Source organism: Macrobrachium nipponense, chromosome 5, assembly GCF_015104395.2.
Source record: "Macrobrachium nipponense isolate FS-2020 chromosome 5, ASM1510439v2, whole genome shotgun sequence".
NCBI lineage: Eukaryota > Metazoa > Arthropoda > Malacostraca > Decapoda > Palaemonidae > Macrobrachium > Macrobrachium nipponense.
The window spans coordinates 78,892,866-78,911,369 of NC_061107.1; the positions used below are offsets into that span (position 1 = coordinate 78,892,866).

General features: G+C 39.7%; 2 protein-coding genes across 7 annotated transcripts in view; one reads left to right on the plus strand and one right to left on the minus strand.

Moving 5' to 3' along the window:
- LOC135215446 (dynein regulatory complex subunit 7-like) overlaps positions 1–9,703 on the plus strand; it is a 45,649-nt gene extending 35,946 nt beyond the window's left edge. For all 3 annotated transcript variants that reach the window (XM_064250119.1, XM_064250118.1, XM_064250120.1), the window contains 7 exons: positions 1,478–1,595; positions 2,423–2,559; positions 4,497–4,563; positions 4,708–4,926; positions 5,284–5,385; positions 9,196–9,303; positions 9,437–9,703. In XM_064250119.1, coding sequence (XP_064106189.1) covers positions 1,478–1,595; positions 2,423–2,559; positions 4,497–4,563; positions 4,708–4,926; positions 5,284–5,385; positions 9,196–9,303; positions 9,437–9,703 — 1,018 coding nt within the window. The remainder of the gene's footprint in view (positions 1–1,477; positions 1,596–2,422; positions 2,560–4,496; positions 4,564–4,707; positions 4,927–5,283; positions 5,386–9,195; positions 9,304–9,436) is intronic.
- The window catches only part of LOC135215445 (uncharacterized), a 63,276-nt gene continuing 52,543 nt past the window's right edge, over positions 7,772–18,504 (minus strand). Inside the window, exon 6 of one of the 4 annotated variants that reach the window (XM_064250115.1) lies at positions 7,772–10,528. The gene's annotated coding sequence lies outside the window, so the exon portion shown is untranslated. Of the gene's footprint in view, positions 10,529–11,252; positions 11,928–18,504 lie in introns of those variants that run through there. The other 3 variants (XM_064250116.1, XM_064250114.1, XM_064250117.1) reach the window with 3 other exon arrangements.

Here is an 18,504-nt window from a genome sequence, read left to right on the forward strand (position 1 = left end):
TTCAGGTTAGGTGAAGGAAAGTTGCAGAATCAAAATAAAAGCTTGTCCTGCATTACTAGTAGATTAAAGGTGTAAAGTTAAACTTTATCACCCTTCATTGTTGGATGCAGAAGTAGGGGTTGTTTCTAAAACCAGTGATTTTTTATGGAAATTAAGGTCAGAATGGTTCAAACCACACCAAATATAGCAGAGCATACTTTTAACTTAAAACAATAGTTTTGAACACTTTTACATAATTACCAGCTATCAGCAGGTGTAAAATTAAACTATCACACATAATTGTTGGATAGATGGGAAGGTGGGAGGGAATGTCTCTAAAACTGTAATTTCGGATGGAGATTAAGGTCAGCCTCTGAAATAATGCACTCTTCCTCTTGACCTGTGAGAGCTAAATAAATTAACCTAGTGGTCTATTAAACTACTTAATAATAATACTAACTACTATCTAACTTATCTTGCAGCTGTTTTACTTGATTAACATTCCCTCTTCCAAATTGTAATTGACACAGTTCTTCATAACCATATCTTACTCCATTCCTCAATTTACTCTTCCAGGTATTTACCCTTGCACTAATATTCTCTTACATTCTCCTTTATATTCATATATTTTTTCATAGATTCCTCTAATGAAGTATAGTACTTTACTTTATATTCAGCCACTCAGTAGCACATTCACCAAAACCATGTATCAACTTTAACTCTCTTTAACTAATTAGGCACAGTTCTTGAAAAAGGGGACACAGAAAAAGACATTTTTTTTCAGGGGTTAACAGATTAGCATCATGCTTTGTATTTTGTCTCAAGGGAAAATAAATTATTAAGAGTTATACATATACTAGTTGTATGTACTGCACGGAAACTCATGCAGGATTAACAGAGTTCCATTTGCATAAATTAGAAATATGTACAATGTATGTGAAAGTTTATAACAGTGATGATGCTAATTTATAGCCATCCAATTTGTAATGTAGTCTAAGGAGAGATGTAATTTCCTCTTAACCGAGGTCATTATTATACTCCTATAAGTGAGGTAAAGAGGTACTTTACAAAAAGGAAGTGGAGAATTTTGGAAGAAATAACAGTGGATAATCTGGTTATAGCTAAGGCAAACAGTGTTAATCTGCAGGTTCACATTGATTCCAAACAATGCCTGTAGTGGAGCAGTCACAGTAGTATCTTGTTTCCTAGCTTACAAGTAACCAAACTATTTTTTATTGCAATACAGTACTGGGGATGTGGTAATAACTAGGTAAATACTAGGATCATATCCAAAGGAATGACTGTCTGGTACAACCCACCTTTAAACCATCAGCTCAATGGAGCAAGTAAAAGGGCTTATGATTCTACTTATCCCTTAATACATATTCTGTATTTCTTATTTTTGGCATCTGCAAGTAAGTAGCACTATAATTACACAATCAGTTTGTTACATATTGCTGAAGATGAGCTTCAAACTCAAAGCTTGAAACATTTTTAGGTGTCGGATCATAGGAGGGACTAAGTGGCGTGAGGAATATGATGAACGTGCAGACCTGCTGCTGGCTCGAACTGTGTACTTTGCATCATCTGATCCTGCACCTCCAAGGGCAATTCAGGTCAGTACAGAGGATTTTGTTCTTATACTTAACAATTAGAACTTGTAATTACATTCTGCAGCTCACAGGCCAATTACTACAATTAAAAGATGTGCACTACCAAGTATATACACTACTAATATTTTTTTACAATCAATCAATCATTATACAGTATTTGTAAAATTGTAAGCAATATAGAGAACTGTATTCTGTTCATACAGAACATGGAATGTCGATAGAATTTTTTACCCGTGGAACAACCATATTAAAGTCCTTTAATTAGCCATCAAATCTCTACATGTATGTAACGACATTCTATTTATCACAAAAAACCAAGTTCAGTTATAATTACAGTACAGTTATTCTACTGGTGCAGTAAGATGTCTTGCAAACAATTGGGCCCTTGAGTACAAACTAACAAATCTATATTACAGTGAGTTTTGTAGAAATGGCATTAGTATACATAAAATTTGATACATTGCATATTTAATTCTTGACAACCCATAACAGACTATTCAAGATTGTGTGCACATATATTATTAGGATGCAAAGGTAAACATATTAATCTAGCCTGAAAACATTAAATTTAGTTTGAATCTGCAAATAGAAACAAACATATACGTAATCTTACTTTACCTAAGTCAAATTAAGATTGACTAATTTAAAATAAATTATTTGGTGTCACAAAGACTTGCAGACAATACTACATACATACCATTCTGGAATCATTGGATGATATTTTTGAGTGTAATTCTGACTGCATCAGATGAGAAATTATACAAATTACTGTCAATACTGTATAATTCATGCTGCATACTGAAAATCAATGACATATATTGTTTTCACAGAGAATTGAGGAAGAATTTGACTGTCCAAAGAATATCGAGCCACATACATCTGTTCAAAAACGAATATTCCATATAGCAGAAGGAAGAATTCTTCTCATCTATCATTATGGTCAACATCGTTTGCTGCAAGCTACAAGGTAAGGTTATGGCATTATTACTTCTTTTACAAGGAACTAAATAGTAACACTATGCTTCACAGTAATTACCAGTTAAATAAGAATATATATCAGCTTTGGGGCACTGAAACATTATGAGGGTCATTAAAAAAATTTTCTTCTCTCATCCAGAAAGACGAGTGCTAAAAACCACTCTTCTACCTGGCAAATAAGCCCTGATTTTGAATTATAATTGTTTATGAATTTTGTTGTGCTTTTCATCTGAATATATTACATAATCCTTGTGGTTTGAGTGTCATGCTTTATTCAAAGCTCATATTATAATATACATACCCTGTGAAATAGATGATGGGCCTTCTTCATAAATTTTTTGGCTGCATTTTTTCAAAATCAAGGTTTTCCACCTTGTAATATTTTGAAGAATTTTAACCACAATGCACTGAACCTGAGTTATTTCATTAAGAACTCAACTTCAGTTGGGACAGATGTACTGATAAGTATAATGTATTTGGTAACCATAGTCCAATTCAGATCTGTTTAGAGAATTGTGTGTTTTAAGTATGGATTTTGTATCAGCTTCTCTGTTAAAACTTTATTACCAGCTTACAATATTGGTAGTTTTTTTGCTTGGTTTTTAGTCTCCTTAATGTACATATGGTTGATATGAAAAACATATTAAAACGTATTACAAACTCAATGTTAGCTAGGGATAGGGGCAGGGGAGGACATTGTTAGAGTGGGTGCCACTTCCCGGCCGTTGCCACCAGTGAGGGGGATGCCTGGCAAGCCATTAGGCCATGTTGCAATTGCACTGAACAGAACTATGGGCAATAGATGTCCTTCGGGTAGAGTATCTACCTCTGTTCCACTTCCCTCCTCCTCTCTTACATTTGACATACACCCAAGGTTCTCCAAAGTGCTTAGCTCTCCAGGAGGAAGTGAGGAAGATGATTGACAAGGCTCCACAGAAAAATCCGTGAATAGTTTGAACACAAATAAGGGGTGTTAACTCAACTGTCCAGCAAGGGGAGGGAGGAGTTGTGACAAACCCATTTCTTTAATAGATATGGTTTTCTTTGACTTTCATATATATGCAATAAATCTGGACATGTTACGTTGTAGTTGTCCCAATGGACTGAGTCTTGGTACCCATATATCTAATGTCTCAGAGGCTTAAGTTCTTTTCTTTAGAATTTTCATTTCTAAGAAGAGTGATCAGGTGTACCAAACCTTCAGTCGGTTCAAGATTCTCATACCTCCCTCAAAGTGGGAGTCTATCCTGACCGGTTTCCAGCTGATGCCAGAAGATTTATCCTAATGTTAAGACTTCGGTTTTGTTAGCTATGAAATATATAAATTAATTAAAATTTTGTCATTTTGAGTGGGGCTCCCAATTGATTTTTTCTCTTAATGCATTGTGGCAGAGGTTGTTCTCATCTGGAAATGTGGGTACATGGACAGTGCTGAAACCTGATTGGTTCTTTTGTTGTTTCACCAAAATATCTGTATGTATCACAAAATTTTTAAAAATTTATATTTTGAAAATAAAGGACTTTTTGAGTGAAGGAAAATACTAATGATATAAGGAATGTGCTCTAAAATTCCCAAGTTTTGATTCTTATTAAACTAAGGTTTACTGTACTGAACAATTTCAAAATGACAACTCTCACTAATTCAGTTTGTAATCAATATCTTAAGAATCCTGTTTTATAAGAATCATTATTAGTAGAAACTTGTATCACTCAAGGCTATGTTGAATTAAGTGAATAATATATCTATCTGTTATGTAATGCTAATAGATCATCTGCATAATATCTCCAAGTATTTTTGTCAGTTTCCCTTCTGTGGGATTTTTGTGTAAGAAATTTTATTCATAAAAGCTTTAAAAGAAATTTTTACTTACAATTTTATATCAGAGTGAATACTATAGTTATGGTTGTCATTAATCACACACTTAGGTCATTCGTGAAGCCAACCGATACTCGCACCCCAACTTTAACTTCTGACATGACACATGGTTTTCAGGTATGTTGAGGATTCCCCTTTTTGCATAATAAATATTTTTGAATACATACTATTAAATGTTAAATATCTTCAAAATCTCTTACTGTGTACATGCATATCAATCTCACTATCTGAAACAATAAAAAAAAAATTTTTGTTATGCAGCCCGATCCCAGTGTAGAGGATGTTCCTATGCCACAACTGTGGAAAACTTTACAAGAAGAAATGGAAGCAGAGGTTAGAGTAGGAGAGGAAGTTCGTAAAGGAGTTGAGGAAACAGCCACACTGAGGGCTGCAAGAGCCAATGAAGAGAAGAAAATAGTTTTGGTTCCAGACATATTTGATATTGACAGAAATGAAACTGTACAATTTATGCTGAAACAGGTAATAGGCATAAAGCTTCATATAAATAAGTGTCGCTAAACCAGAAAAGACCCACATAAAGAAGTTGAACACTTTTTATTCTCATAATTAGTATATGGATGTTTTATTGATTGCTTGGATGTTCCTGTATCCTGTTCCCTTTATCAAATAAAATTGCAAAAGATTACCAATACAAATTAGAATGATGTACAAAAAGCATTTTTCTTTTTGGGCAGTGTAATTCCAGCCCATCAGTAAGTAAATGTTAAAGCTATGAGTAGTATCCAGGATACATAACTATGGTTGCAAACATTAAAGTAAGAGTTTGAGAATGATTGATAAAGTATAGCACCTATTTAAATGACTTAATTCTTTCAGCGTCAATATCAAGAAGCCCACCGTGAAGAAACAGAGAGAAAAAAGAAAGAAGAACGGGAAGGACGTGTAGATACAATAGCACCTTACATGCCACTACTTTTGGTAAGCCTTTAGTTTTGTTGAGTTTTCACAAATTTATGTCTTCTGACACATTCTTTCCATAGCTTTTCATCTGAATTTTTTACCATTTAAAGATCTTCCACATTCTTCAGACCAAATCTAAGCTAATTGTGGCCTGTGACTGGTCTACATGTACCTATGCATTCAGAGAATCTACTGTCAAACCTATGCATTCAGAGAATCTACTGTCAAACATAAGTCATGATATTACAAGCCAGAATTTTTCTGTTGCTGCTTATGCCTAATATGGACCAATATGGTAGCCACTAAAGTCAATTTACAGTATAGTAATGGGCATTAATTTTTATACACTAAATTTCCTGATGCAAGGAAGGCACAAAACTTACCAACTGTTAATTATGTTGTGCAAAGCTGTTTTGTCAGAGTCCAGTAATAAAGCACAGTAGAAGAATGGGATAAAATTAAATGAGACAAGATTGGTAGCCAAATATTGATTTATTGAGAAATGCAAATCACCATCCATATGTACTGTAGACATTGGTAGAGATCTTTACAAATACATATTCCAGTGTTGAGTTTTCTGTGGTGGATCCTCACAAAAATATCCACTCCATCAAGATCCACAGATGTGTGTTTATTAACCATATAGTAGTATATACACCAGGCAGATTGGGTGGGTAGTTAAAGAGGGATATTTTAGTAAGGGAGGGGAAGTTGACGAGGGCATGCAGTATTCTCAATAATTAACATATCAGAATCCTGCTTAAAAAGCACTTCAACATATATAAAAAAAAATTTTTATTAAAGGTTGTCAAAAAATTAGGATGTCAGTCATATAAAATTTTGGTTTAGCCAACTTCTCCCTACTACCGTGTTATGGCCTGTCCACACTATTGGGCATTTCCAGCTGTTTATATTTTCCCAAGCTTCTGAAGCAGTGATACCAGATAATCACATCATTCTGGCTCCGTACGTGGTCAGTCAGTATAGTGGAACGGGTTGCGGGAAGTGCTTGCCCGTTGGACAGTGCCCATTAGTGCGAACAAGGCCTTAAGACTCTGATTTATCAAATTTGTTCCTCCATATAATATATATAGTACAGGCAGTCCCCGGGTTACGACGGGGGTTCCGTTCTTGAGACGCGTCGTAAGCCGAAAATCGTCGTAAGCCGGAACGACGCTTGGAAATATGTCTTAAACTAATAAAAAGTTATAAAAACCTTACTTGTAATCCTTTGGTTACACTACATGTTGTTTCCTGTAGTTTTATGTACAACCTGGAGTTATTTTCATAAAAGAATGCTGGTTCTTGAAGGTAAAAACTATTGTAATCCTCTGGTGACACTACATTCTTGAAGTTTTATGTACAACCTGGAGTGATTTTGCAAAATCTTGAGGGCTACAAGAACAGCTGATTACTATTTACGTATCATATAGACTAATTAAAGTAAATGTATCTTTAAATAGGCTTATATATTAGTATCAACAAAACATTTCCTGCCATGAGTCAGAGGCCGTTTAATGAAACGAACACTTCTCTGTCCTATCTGTTCAGAAAATAAACGTTACGTCAATCCCCGAGACCATTGTTGCCAAAGCGTCTCTCTCTCTCTCTCTCTCTCTGATCAAATTACATTGGAAACTTGACATACGATTGCCCTAATATACGAATGTTTTGAGATACAACAGAAAATTTGCGAAAATACAAGCTTTGATATACAACGAAATATTTGAGATACGATTTTGCGATGAGCGTTAGTTGTATAGGCGACCGATAAATGGCGTTCAGTCTGTTTGTTTGTTGGTGCTGCATGTTAACACGTCGTTGTTTAGTTCGTTGTATTTGCGCCTATTTTGTCTATTTTATTATTAACCATGGGTCTCAAAGCTAAAGACAAAGCAGGTGATAAGAAAAAACCCAAGAAAATGATTTCGATGGAAGCAAAACATGAAATTATAGCAAAGCATGAACGTGGCGTTCGTATCGTCGATTTGGCAAACGAGTATGGTCGAAATCCTTCTACAATATCCATGATCATCAAGCAGAAGGAAGCTATAAAAACCCCCGAGACCATTGTTGCCAAAGCGTCTCTCTCTCTCTCTCTCTCTCTCTCTGATCAAATTACGTACTGGATAATGTCTCTCTTTGGATACTTCGATTTTGCCAAATATTGAGGGCTACAAGAACAGTTGATTACTATTTACGTATCATATAGACTAATTAAAGTAAACGTATCTTTAAATAGGCTTATATTATTAGTATCAACAAAACATTTACTGGCATGAGTCAGAGGCCGTTTAACGAAACGAACACTTCTCTGTCCTTAACTCGGAGCGTCGGAAGACGCTCTCTCTCTCTCTCTGATCAAATTACTGGATAATGTCTCTTTGGATACTTGAATTGACGTTGTAATCTAACCAGAAACTTCGTTTTGTTATTATTACTGGAAACAAGCAATGATTTTTTCATTATTTGCGCTTTTGGACTGTTATATGTAAACTAGTATGTATTCATTCGCTCGGAAACTAGTTCCGCATATGAGGCGTCACTAAAAAACATAGAAAAATACAACATAAAAAGTGTCGAAAATCATCATAATCTCAAAATTTTTGTTGTAATCTAACCAGAAACTTATTTTAATTAATATACTGTGCTAAACTATAAAGGATTTTTATCATAGTATGCGTTTTTTAAAAGCGTCGTTAACTCGGAGCGTCGGAAGCGTCAGCGTCGTAACCTCGGAACAAGCGTCGTAACCCAGGACGGATTTTTCCATTGAATATTTAAGAAAAAGCGTCGTAACCTCGGAACGTCGTAAGCCGGAACCGTCGTAACCCGGGGACCGCCTGTATTACAACCAATAAGCACTGCTGTTTTCCTATTTGGATGTTACCAGCCTTCTGGGCTCTCCCAGAAAAATGGTTTCAAGAGATGGTTTTTGTTCCCGTATGATTGGTATTGTCATGATTTACCCCTTCACCCATATGAATCCTGTATGGCCATCTTTCATATATGCTTTATTGCATATTTCAACAGGGGACTTTCATTAACAGTCAAGTGTTCTCACCTTGAGCATTATCATCCAATTTCTTCTGAAATTTTTGGTACACTGCTTAGAACAATTTAATTTTACTATTTTAATAATTTGCTGAATTGAAGAGAATATTTGGATGGAATTAAAATTATCACTGAACTTAACAGTCTTTGATGTAAAGTATAGTTCTACTTAGAATAAGTCACATAGCCTAGAGTTTGCATTGCCATTGGTAGGAATCTCTCCACTGGGATGCCAGCCTGGAAGTTTCAAAGCATTATCACAAGTTCATGGGGAAGGTCAATTCTAAAATTTATTTTGCACCAGTTTCTTGTTACCAGGTGGGTTTGGAAAATACTCTTGACCCCCTTCCCTTTGGGTTTGGAAGATACTCTTGACCCCCTTCCCTTTGGATTATATAAGTACAGGGAAATTCTTGTTTCCCACAACTCCACTTTTTCCTCAGTACACCATTTTTAAATAGTATTAATGCACAAAAAAGTTTGAGCTTCATTACACAGTACCCCATTTTTATTTTTGGTTGGAGTTTTCTTTGCACAAAGAATGTTTTGGTTATTTTATGGTATTTTGGCATGGTTTATTTGACTAATTATTATTATCAGATCTGTGATTCATGATACAAAGGGAGACTGATTGAACAAGACTACTGTATTATATTAAAGTTGCAGAAGTGGTTCTCATAGATAAAAAAAAGTATGTATACATGTTTTGTAATTCAAAATATCTGCACATCTTTCTCCTTTAATATGATTAAGGTTAGAAGTTTTACTTTTCAGGGGGATGATGTGGACATGGGACCAGATATGGTCAGAGAAAGATGCTTACAAGACTTGAGAGACAGATTAGCATTAAGGGCAAATTTACTTCAAGACAGACTTGACCAGGTTTGTGAAGTGTTAAATTCTAGTGTGTAAGTAATGATTATAAAAAAAGGCAACTTTTAACCTTAACAGTGCTCAGAAAAAATTACCATTTTCATATTTTAACATTATTAAAGGTAATTATTCCAAATTCTAGGCAAAAGCATATGTATTAGAATGCAGAGAAGAACTCGGTCGTCGAAAACGTTTAGGTGCTGAAGAGAGGTCACTGTTAACAGCACGCACTACAGCTGCTGAGGCTTCCCACCGTCGTCTAAGGGCACAGCTAGCTGCTTGGAAGCATGAAGCTTCTGAAAGATATGAATCTCTTACTGCTCAACTTGATGCTAACCTTAAGCTTGGATTAAAAAATCTAAAGAGACCTTCAACATCTGTTTCAAGCAATAGTGGTGGATTTAATTGAATTAGAATTCGTTGTACAGTATCCATCCTGGAAAATTTATGTAAATTTTCCTTATGATAATTATTCAAAATTCTAGGCAAAAGCATATGTATTAGAATGCAGAGGAACTCGGTCGTCGAAAACATTTAGGTGCTGAAGATAACATACTCGACACAAAGCATACCACGGCTGTCTGCAGACTTAAATTGAAAACAAATTAGGTCTAATGAGTATGAGTACGAGTCACCTGAGCTGGGTTAGTTTGCCCATGTTGAGAGTCTGTCCATTTGAAGGGCTTGCCCACACAAGGACATTATTTAGGTTCCATATCCTCTGTTGTTCCTCTCCCCGTTTCATGCGGCTACAACGGAGTGCACATGGGTATCAAACACTAAACCGAGATGCTTGAGAGCAAAATGAGTGAGCAAGGATTATGTAATTGTATTGTGATTCTGTTTTCAGTGAATCGGTGATAATTGTTATATCAAGAATATTTTTTTTTCCTTTGGCTAAATGTCATTTTCTCATATACATATCCTTACCCAACATCATTACTAGTGTTTTTCAACTATTACTATCACTATATGTTGTGCATCTGTATTATACTGGAAATATGAACTATTCACTGCTTGATAGGTCACATTGCCTGTCATCTGAACATTTTAAAAAGTATTTAGACCAAAACAAGCTTTTTATACACTTAAGCAGCACTATCCACAAGTACAGTCTCTAATGTCCCCACAGTGTTTTTCCACATGGAAGAGTGACCATTCATGCATACATCCTGTGGATCCACTGGTGAAAACCAACCATCCTCTTCACTGTTTGGGTATATAGATTTTTGCTCTGAAACAGCAATAATTTATATATACTGTATAATCATCAATTGACTTATTGGTCAAACAAGGTTGACTAATTTGAAAGCAAGATAACTTTACTTTATTGTTTTGCTCCCTTTCATTTTGAAGAAGGCTAAATCCAAGAAGGGGTTTGATCTGTTTTAATTTTTTATCAGATTCAGTACTCCATGCATTAACAGAGTAAAATGAGAATTTGCCTACCTCCTGGGGTAACTTCCTAATTGCATTCACTTGTTTCAAGACAACATATCTTTTAGAAACATGTGACAGATTAATCATTAAAGTTAAAATAGCGTACTCCAAAGAAGCAGTGTGTAAAGTAACCAATTAAGTACTAATCGAAACACATTTATCTTAAAAAAATATCTTCTTTTAAGACAAAAGTATACATGTACTACTGTAAACAAATGCATTTTAAGTCTATTACAAATAAAAAAAATATGCATATTACAGAAAGAAAATTTGCAGCACTCCTTGAATCACTGCAGTCCATCTTATCTAAATAATATAAGAGGTCATCCACACCACTAGCTTCAAGTGAAGCTTATCAGTTTGCCATCCATACCACGAGCTTCAAGTGAAGCTTATCAGTTTAATAGGCAATGAAAGTAAAACTTTATATGACAGAAGCCAAGCACTAAAGAGTTTGCACAGCTTATCCTAACACACATGCAAAACACTTTGTGATAAATTAAGCATCAAACACAAGATGAAATATAAAAAATATATATTCTTGGTGAATAAACCACAATGTACACTGGTTGCATAGAACTCCTTCCTGAAAAGAAATGAGAAAATTATATGGAGGGGATAGTGGTCTCTTAGACATTATTTTTAGAGCATACCTTAAAAATTTCGTGAAATCTCAAAATCATAGGATGATGATTTGAAATTCATTATCCTACCTCAAAAGGTTGATGGCCCATAGGTCATGCAGCTACACTTTAATAAGCCTCTACTACATTTATTTTAAATGCAAACATTCCTTTAACTATTTTTATGGACTGAGTGTGGTAACTATAAAGGCACTGCACCAATGTCTCTTGTGATGAAAAAATTTTGTAAGCTCATTCTCAGCAGCCAGGAAAGAAAAACTGATAAAATACTATTGAGAAATGTACAATCTAGTTTTTGAGAAGGCAAGAGTTCCACAGATTAAATGTTTATGTCAAGACATTTTGAGCAGTGGATGGAATGTTAAAATTCTCTTCTGGTGGCATTCGTTGATTACAAGAGGTTACTTGACTTAATTTACAATGAACAAATTGGGAGGTCTTTCATTACTAAGGTGTTCCACTTAAATATCTAAAGTATCCATGATGAAAGATGGAAAGTCTTGTCAAGTGAATCTCCAAAAGTAGGGTGCTACAGAGGATTGTTGTCACCTTTGAAAAATGGAAGAGGTTTAGATTAGAGCAAAAACAGTAACTTAACAGATTTAGAATATACAATGATCTTATTTTAATCAGCAAAACAACAGAAAATTCACAAATCTTGCAACAGACTATATTATACATCTACAGATGGAACTTTAAACAAACCTAAGAAAAGCATAGTACCATATACTCAAGTAAAGAAAGTATAACACTAAATAGAGAATGGACTGAGCTTCAATCTTTCGGATATACTAAAAAAAGGTAAATCAAACAATGGGCAAGATGAATAAAATTTAGAAATCACAATTGAAGTTTCCTAAGATTATACATTAGTCTAGTGGACATGAATTACTGTATAACAATTAAACTGTGTGAAAGATTTTGTTTATCATAGAATAATGCTTTTAAAAGAATATTTCTGGGCTCAGCCTGTGTCGCTCCGTGAAATATCCCTTTAGCACACATTTCTAAGGTATAAATATTGCTATGATACCAGAGAAAAAAGCTAATATGGAAATGCCAGAGTATTCTGGCTCGCTCACCTTTATTTAAGGTGTCGGTATGGTTTCTGGGGCGAGTGAAACCACTACCAGAGATCCTTTGCCATTTAGATTCATCCTTCTTCAATATCCCTCATCTACAGAGGAGCCGATCTAAGGCCCACTACCCGCTTCCGTTACGGCTAGCGCCTCTGACATCATTCCTTTGATAGCACGACTCACACCGCACACGTTTTTCTTTGCTGTGTTGTGTTTTTTCCCTGGAATTTTTCTACCATCATCATGGAACGTCAAGCTATTGCTGCATCCAAGTTAAGTACTGCTATTAATGGTTGACACTATTTAGGGGCTGCCCTTGGCACATTTAACCAAATTATTTAGGTTTTTATAAGACGACGTCCCATGCGGCGCTGTCCCCGCGCCCCCATGCTCGGCTTGCTCCCTCGTGTTACCTTGTTTCGTGTCCCAATTGGTCCCCCATACCATTTGGGCTTGATTCTTTGTTTAGCAGTACCTTCCTATGATTTTCAGTGATGCAATTTATTGACGTTTTTGTTATTTTATCCACACGGGGGATTTTGTCCGAGCACGTGCTCTCGGTTTGTAGCCTACGTTGTTACCTTTCAGCCCAGATGTTCATGCATGCATGTATCTTCTAGTTGTCAGGTTACCTCTTCGTTAGGTGCCCTTGTCCGAAGGACCTTGGTCCTTCTCCCTTTTGTCCTCTAGCCACCCTGGCCGCCTGCCCCGCGTTTTTTCGTCACGGCATATAGGCTAGCTGCTCGGAGTTGCCAGGCTTGCCCATCCTTCTCGGTTGGCTCTGCCCAGCTTCTCCAGGACATTGCTCTTTCTCTCTCATCTCACTTTTCTTCCTTTCCCCCCGTGTTAGGATAGGGTGTTTATTTTATATGTTACATGTTCATTGAGACGGCTTCGGTTGGCCTAAAGGCCTCCTTCGATCGCCTGGCCTTTTTCACCGCGTGGATGTTCACCCGGCCGAGAGAGTTCCAGGCGACTGCGTACGAGCCACCCCGATTCGACCCTTCCCCCCACCTTGGGGGAGGTACGTTCGCTCACGCTGTCTCAGGCAGCCGATCCAAGCATACCCTCCCCTCCCCCCCTCAAGAGGGACAAGGGAGGTGGCTGGAGGGCTCTCGACGAGCTGGCCAGCTACCCTGCTGTTCTCCCCAGAGGAGTAGGGGGGAGCCCTGCTCGGCCGAGCCTCGGTTCTCCTTGGCTCTCGGGTCGCGTTTCCCTATCATTAGTCACCATCTCCTCCCCGCTCCGGCGGATGCAGGACCCCAGCGTAGCCAGGCCCACTTTGGTATGGTTGATTATTGTGGAGGCTCCGGCCTCCCTTAAAGGGTACGCTTGTTGCATGCATGTTCTTTTACATATAATGACATCCATTGCCTTTAGTTTAAGTTTATTGGTGGAGTCCTCCAAACCCGCCGTGTAACTTTCTTTCCTGGTCTCCCCCTGCTCCTCACCCGGTGCTTGTTCGGACTACTCCTTGCTCCGGCGTATGGAATAGGTGGTTATCCTGATTCAGTGATTAAATTGATCTCCGGCATCGCCGGAAACTCACTGTTTCAAGCTGTCCTACCGATCCTACCGGATGCCTCACCACAGTACAAGGCTAAAGAGCAGGTCGAGACTGGACCATGTTACTTATTAACACCGGAGTACTCCGGCGTCATGGCATATCACAACCACGGACCTAGTCCGGAAGGTTAGTGGTGATACTCATGTATCATTTTACTTACAGGTCACCCATTGTATGGAGGCTGGCTGCAACGCTGTCCTCCAAGACCCCTGTGGGCACGAGGTCTGCCGGACCCACTCCACCTGCGCGATCTGCCTCAACGAGTCCATGGTATGGCACCATGAGAATTGCCTCATATGCTGCGAGCTCGTAGACCAAATCTCCTCTGAGGTAGGTGGCGTTCCAGAGTTCACACAGTAATGCAATGATGACCAATGAAATTTATGTCAATTTGATATGTCCTTTAGAATAAGTTACAGTTTAACCTAGGATAGTCTTTAGTATTAACGTTAACCCTCTTTTTTCAGGGCGTCCAAGCAGTCCGGGAGACTGCTTTAGCCACCCTGAAGGCCTGGGTTGGTGGGTTTGGCCGTAACGTTGCCAAGGGCCAACCCTACATCCTTTCCAAGGAGATGGCCACTCTCATCTTCCCTGGCGGGAAGAGCACGTCGTCTGTAGACCCCGAAGTGGCAGCTCCCCTGATCACTTCCATTCAAGAGGCAGTCGCTCAACCCCCGGAGGAGGCTTCCACGCAGGAAGTAGCTGCCCTGTATCTGGACCTCGAGCCCATGGCTGTTGAAGGCATGGGTAACGGTAAGAAGGTTTGTGAGGCAGGTACTGTAGGGGCTCAAGGGCTTTCCTTGAGCCCATCTAGAGCTTCTTCCCCTTTGACTTCAACCTCTTTCCAGGGATTCACCGGGGGACTTCAGTCGGTCAGGCCGAAGTCCACCTTGGTGATCCCTAAAGTCAAAGGAAAGCGAGACTTTAAATCGCTTCAGAAGTCCCTGTCTAAGAAGTCAGGTACCAGCCTTGTCCGTAAGCTTCCGGCTCACCATCCCGGGGCTGACAAGGCTAAACTGGCTTCCCATTCTAAAGGGTCGAGGACCAAGACTTCTAAGAAGAGGGCTCAGCCCCCACTCCTCCGACCCTGAGGCGTCCACCTCAAAAGGAGCCAGATCCAAGGTTCCTAAGGAGAAGGTAGAACCTTCCTCCTTTGACCCTAACGTTTTCTCTGCGAATATTTCGGCAAATATTATGCAGCAGATGGGCAGCATGGTCGGGAACTTGGTGCAATCCACGTTCCAAGAAATGTTTGTCCAATTGTCCTCCTCCTTAGAGGCGTCAGGGCAGTCTATCCAAGCTATCTCGGATAGACTGGGTTACCCAGGAGAACCTCATTGCGGGTCTCCGAGAGAACGCATTGACAGGACTTCCACAGTCTGGCCTGGCAGCTCAGAGCTTGCTAATGCTGGACTCGTCTACCCTTCCCCCCTTTACGCCAAACAACCCATGGAGGGTTGCTTCATATGCTCCTTTCGTAGATGGCATGCTCACGATTGAGGGCTGCGGAACTCGAAGGTTTGAGGACTTCGAGTTCTATCCGCAAGGATTACAGCCCCCTTTCATAGGCTATGTCCACCTGACGTAGGCAGCTATGAGGAGGGAAGACAAGGTCCCAAAGGAAACAGTAATTCTTTCCCGGGACCAGGCCCAGCAGGCATGGTTACGTAACCTTGAGGAGTGGCAATGCACTAATACCAGGGTTACGGCATTCAAGAGCCCGTTCACAATCTTCACCGTAGACTATGAAACGCCCATTCCGTTCACGTCTAAGGTGGCAGAATTGACATTGCAGGCAGCAGTAAAGACGAGCCTATGCCCCAGCTCCAGGAGACAGAACCGACTTCCCTCCTGCTCCCCGGAACTGATGATCACTGGGTAGATCTTCTGGCCACCTTTTCTGTAGGTAAACTGAAGCCGGACTGCGCCATCATGCTGTTCAGCGAGAGGTTATACAGGCTATCTGAAAGCCTCATTCAGACTGAGTATGACACCAAGATGAGGCTTTCCAGGTCCCTCAACTCGCTAGTCATGACAGAAGTATCGGCCCTAATCTACGGGAGAAGAACCGTTATTTAAGATAATCGCCAAGTCACTATTGTATTCAATGATTTTGTCATAGCTAGACGAAATTGTAGGAAGCATGTGCTGGTGTAGGCCACGATCTGCCACGAGCCCAACAAGCTATTAGCCTCATTTATATGGGGCTCTGACCTCTTCCCGGCCTCGGTAGTGAACGAAGTGCACTGCGAGGTGGTCAGGTTCAACCAGAGCCTAAGGGTTCGCTGGGGACTCGTCTTCAAACGAAAACCGGAGTCCGCCGGATCGAATCCCAAGTCAAAGAAGAAGCCTAGGAAGTTCCAGTCCAAAGGTCTAGGGTGGAGTTGGCTCAAAGGTCCCCCTCCATCCAACACCTTTTATCAGGAGCCAACAGCGGAATTGGTAGAGTATTCCCAAGAACTCCTTCAAAAAGGAGTAGTGTCAAGAGTCAAGCATTTAAAATTTCAAGGTTGCTTGTTCAGCGTGCCAAAGAAAGACTCAAACAAGCGAAGAATAATTTTAGACTTGTCCCATCTGAACTTATGCATTCACTGCGACAAGTTCCGGATGCTGACAGTCTCGCAGGTGCGGACCTTACTTCCCCGTTGGGCCGTCACCACCTCTATAGATCTTACAGATGCCTACTATCATGTTCCAGTAGCAAGGCACTTCCGCCCATTTCTAGGCTTCAGACTAGGAAAACAGGCCTACTCCTTCAAAGTAATGCCATTCGGGCTCAACATAGCCCCTAGGGTATTTACAAAATTGGCGGAGACAGTTGTTCAAGAACTAAGGTCTCAAGGAATAATGCTAGCAGCCTATCTGGACGATTGGCTCGTGTGGGCCACAAGCATCGAAGCATGTCGCAAAGCAACGGTCAAAGTAATCCGGTTTCTGGAACATCTAGGCTTCCAGATAAACAGAACCAAGTCCTGGCTAACACCGGAGTCCCGCTTCCAGTGGCTAAGGAATTCAATGGGACTTGAACTCCCACACTCTATCAATCCCGCCGTTGAAAAGGAGAGAAATAGCCAAAGCAACCAGACAATTTCTCAAGTGCAAACAGACGTTCCGGAGGAACCAAGAAAGAATCTTGGGTTCTCTCCAATTTGCTTCAGTAACAAGACGTTCTACTGAAAGCCAGACTAAAGGACATAAACCGGGTTTGGCGATCAAGAGCAAACAAGAGATCCCGGGACAAACTAGCTCCTATCCCGACAATCTTACGGAAGAGACTCCGCCCGTGGATGGAGATCAAGAATTTGTCAAAGACAATTCCGCTGCAATTCCCTCCGCCGGCCTTAAGTGATCCACACTGATGCATCACTAAGCAGGTGGGGCGGTTACTCAGTACAAAAAGGTACAGCTTCATATCAATGTACTGGAAGCTATGGCAGTGTTCCTCACCCTGAAAAAGCTTCATCCAGCCAAGAAATCTCATATCAAGCTGGTGCTGGACAGTGCAGTCGTAGTACACTGCATCAACAGGGGTGGCTCCAAGTCGAGCCACGTGAACCATGTCATGATAAGCCATATTTTCACTAGCAGACAGAAACGTGGTAGCGGATGCGCTATCACGTTCAGTTCCGCTGGAGTTGGAGTGGTCCCTGGACAAGGAGTCATTCAGTTGGGTCTGCCAACTAGTACCAGGGCTTCAGGTAGATCTCTTCGCCACTGAATCGAACCACAAACTCCCTTGTTATGTGGCCCCCAACCTGGACCCTCTGGCTTATGCCACGGACGCTGTGGCTATAGATTGGAATGTGTGGAAGAAGATTTACCTCTTTCCTCCAGTGAATCTTCCTCTTGAAAGTCCTGAACAAACTCAGGACATTCAAAGGTCACATTGCTCTAATAGCCCCCAATTGGCCCAAGAGCAATTGGTTCCCACTTCTGGAATTGGGACTCCGACCTCAACGGATTCCCAATCCCAAACTATCACAACTAGTACAAACGCGGACTGTGTTCGCTTCCTCAGGAATTCAGAAAGCCCTAACTTTATGGACTTCATGAAGTTTGCAGCACAGAGGAATGCTAATATCGATCCTCAGAACATCTTGTTCTTAGAATCTGATAAACGAGAATCGACCTTGCGTCAATACGATTCAGCAGTTAAAAAACTAGCTGTATTCCTGAGGGACTCTAATGCACAAACCATGACCACGAATCTGGCCATATCCTTTTTCAGAACACTATCTGAGAAAGGTTTAGCAGCTAGTACTATTACTACTACTAAACCTAAGTCTGCTCTTAAGAAGATCTTCCAATTTGGATTCAAAATAGATCTAACAGATTCATATTTTTCATCTATCCCCAAGGCTTGCGCTAGACTCAGACCATCCGAGAGGCCCAAGTCGTGTCATGGTTCTTAAATGATGTCCTTAAATTGGCCTCGGACACTAATAATGACTCATGTGACTATATAGCTCTCTTAAGGAAA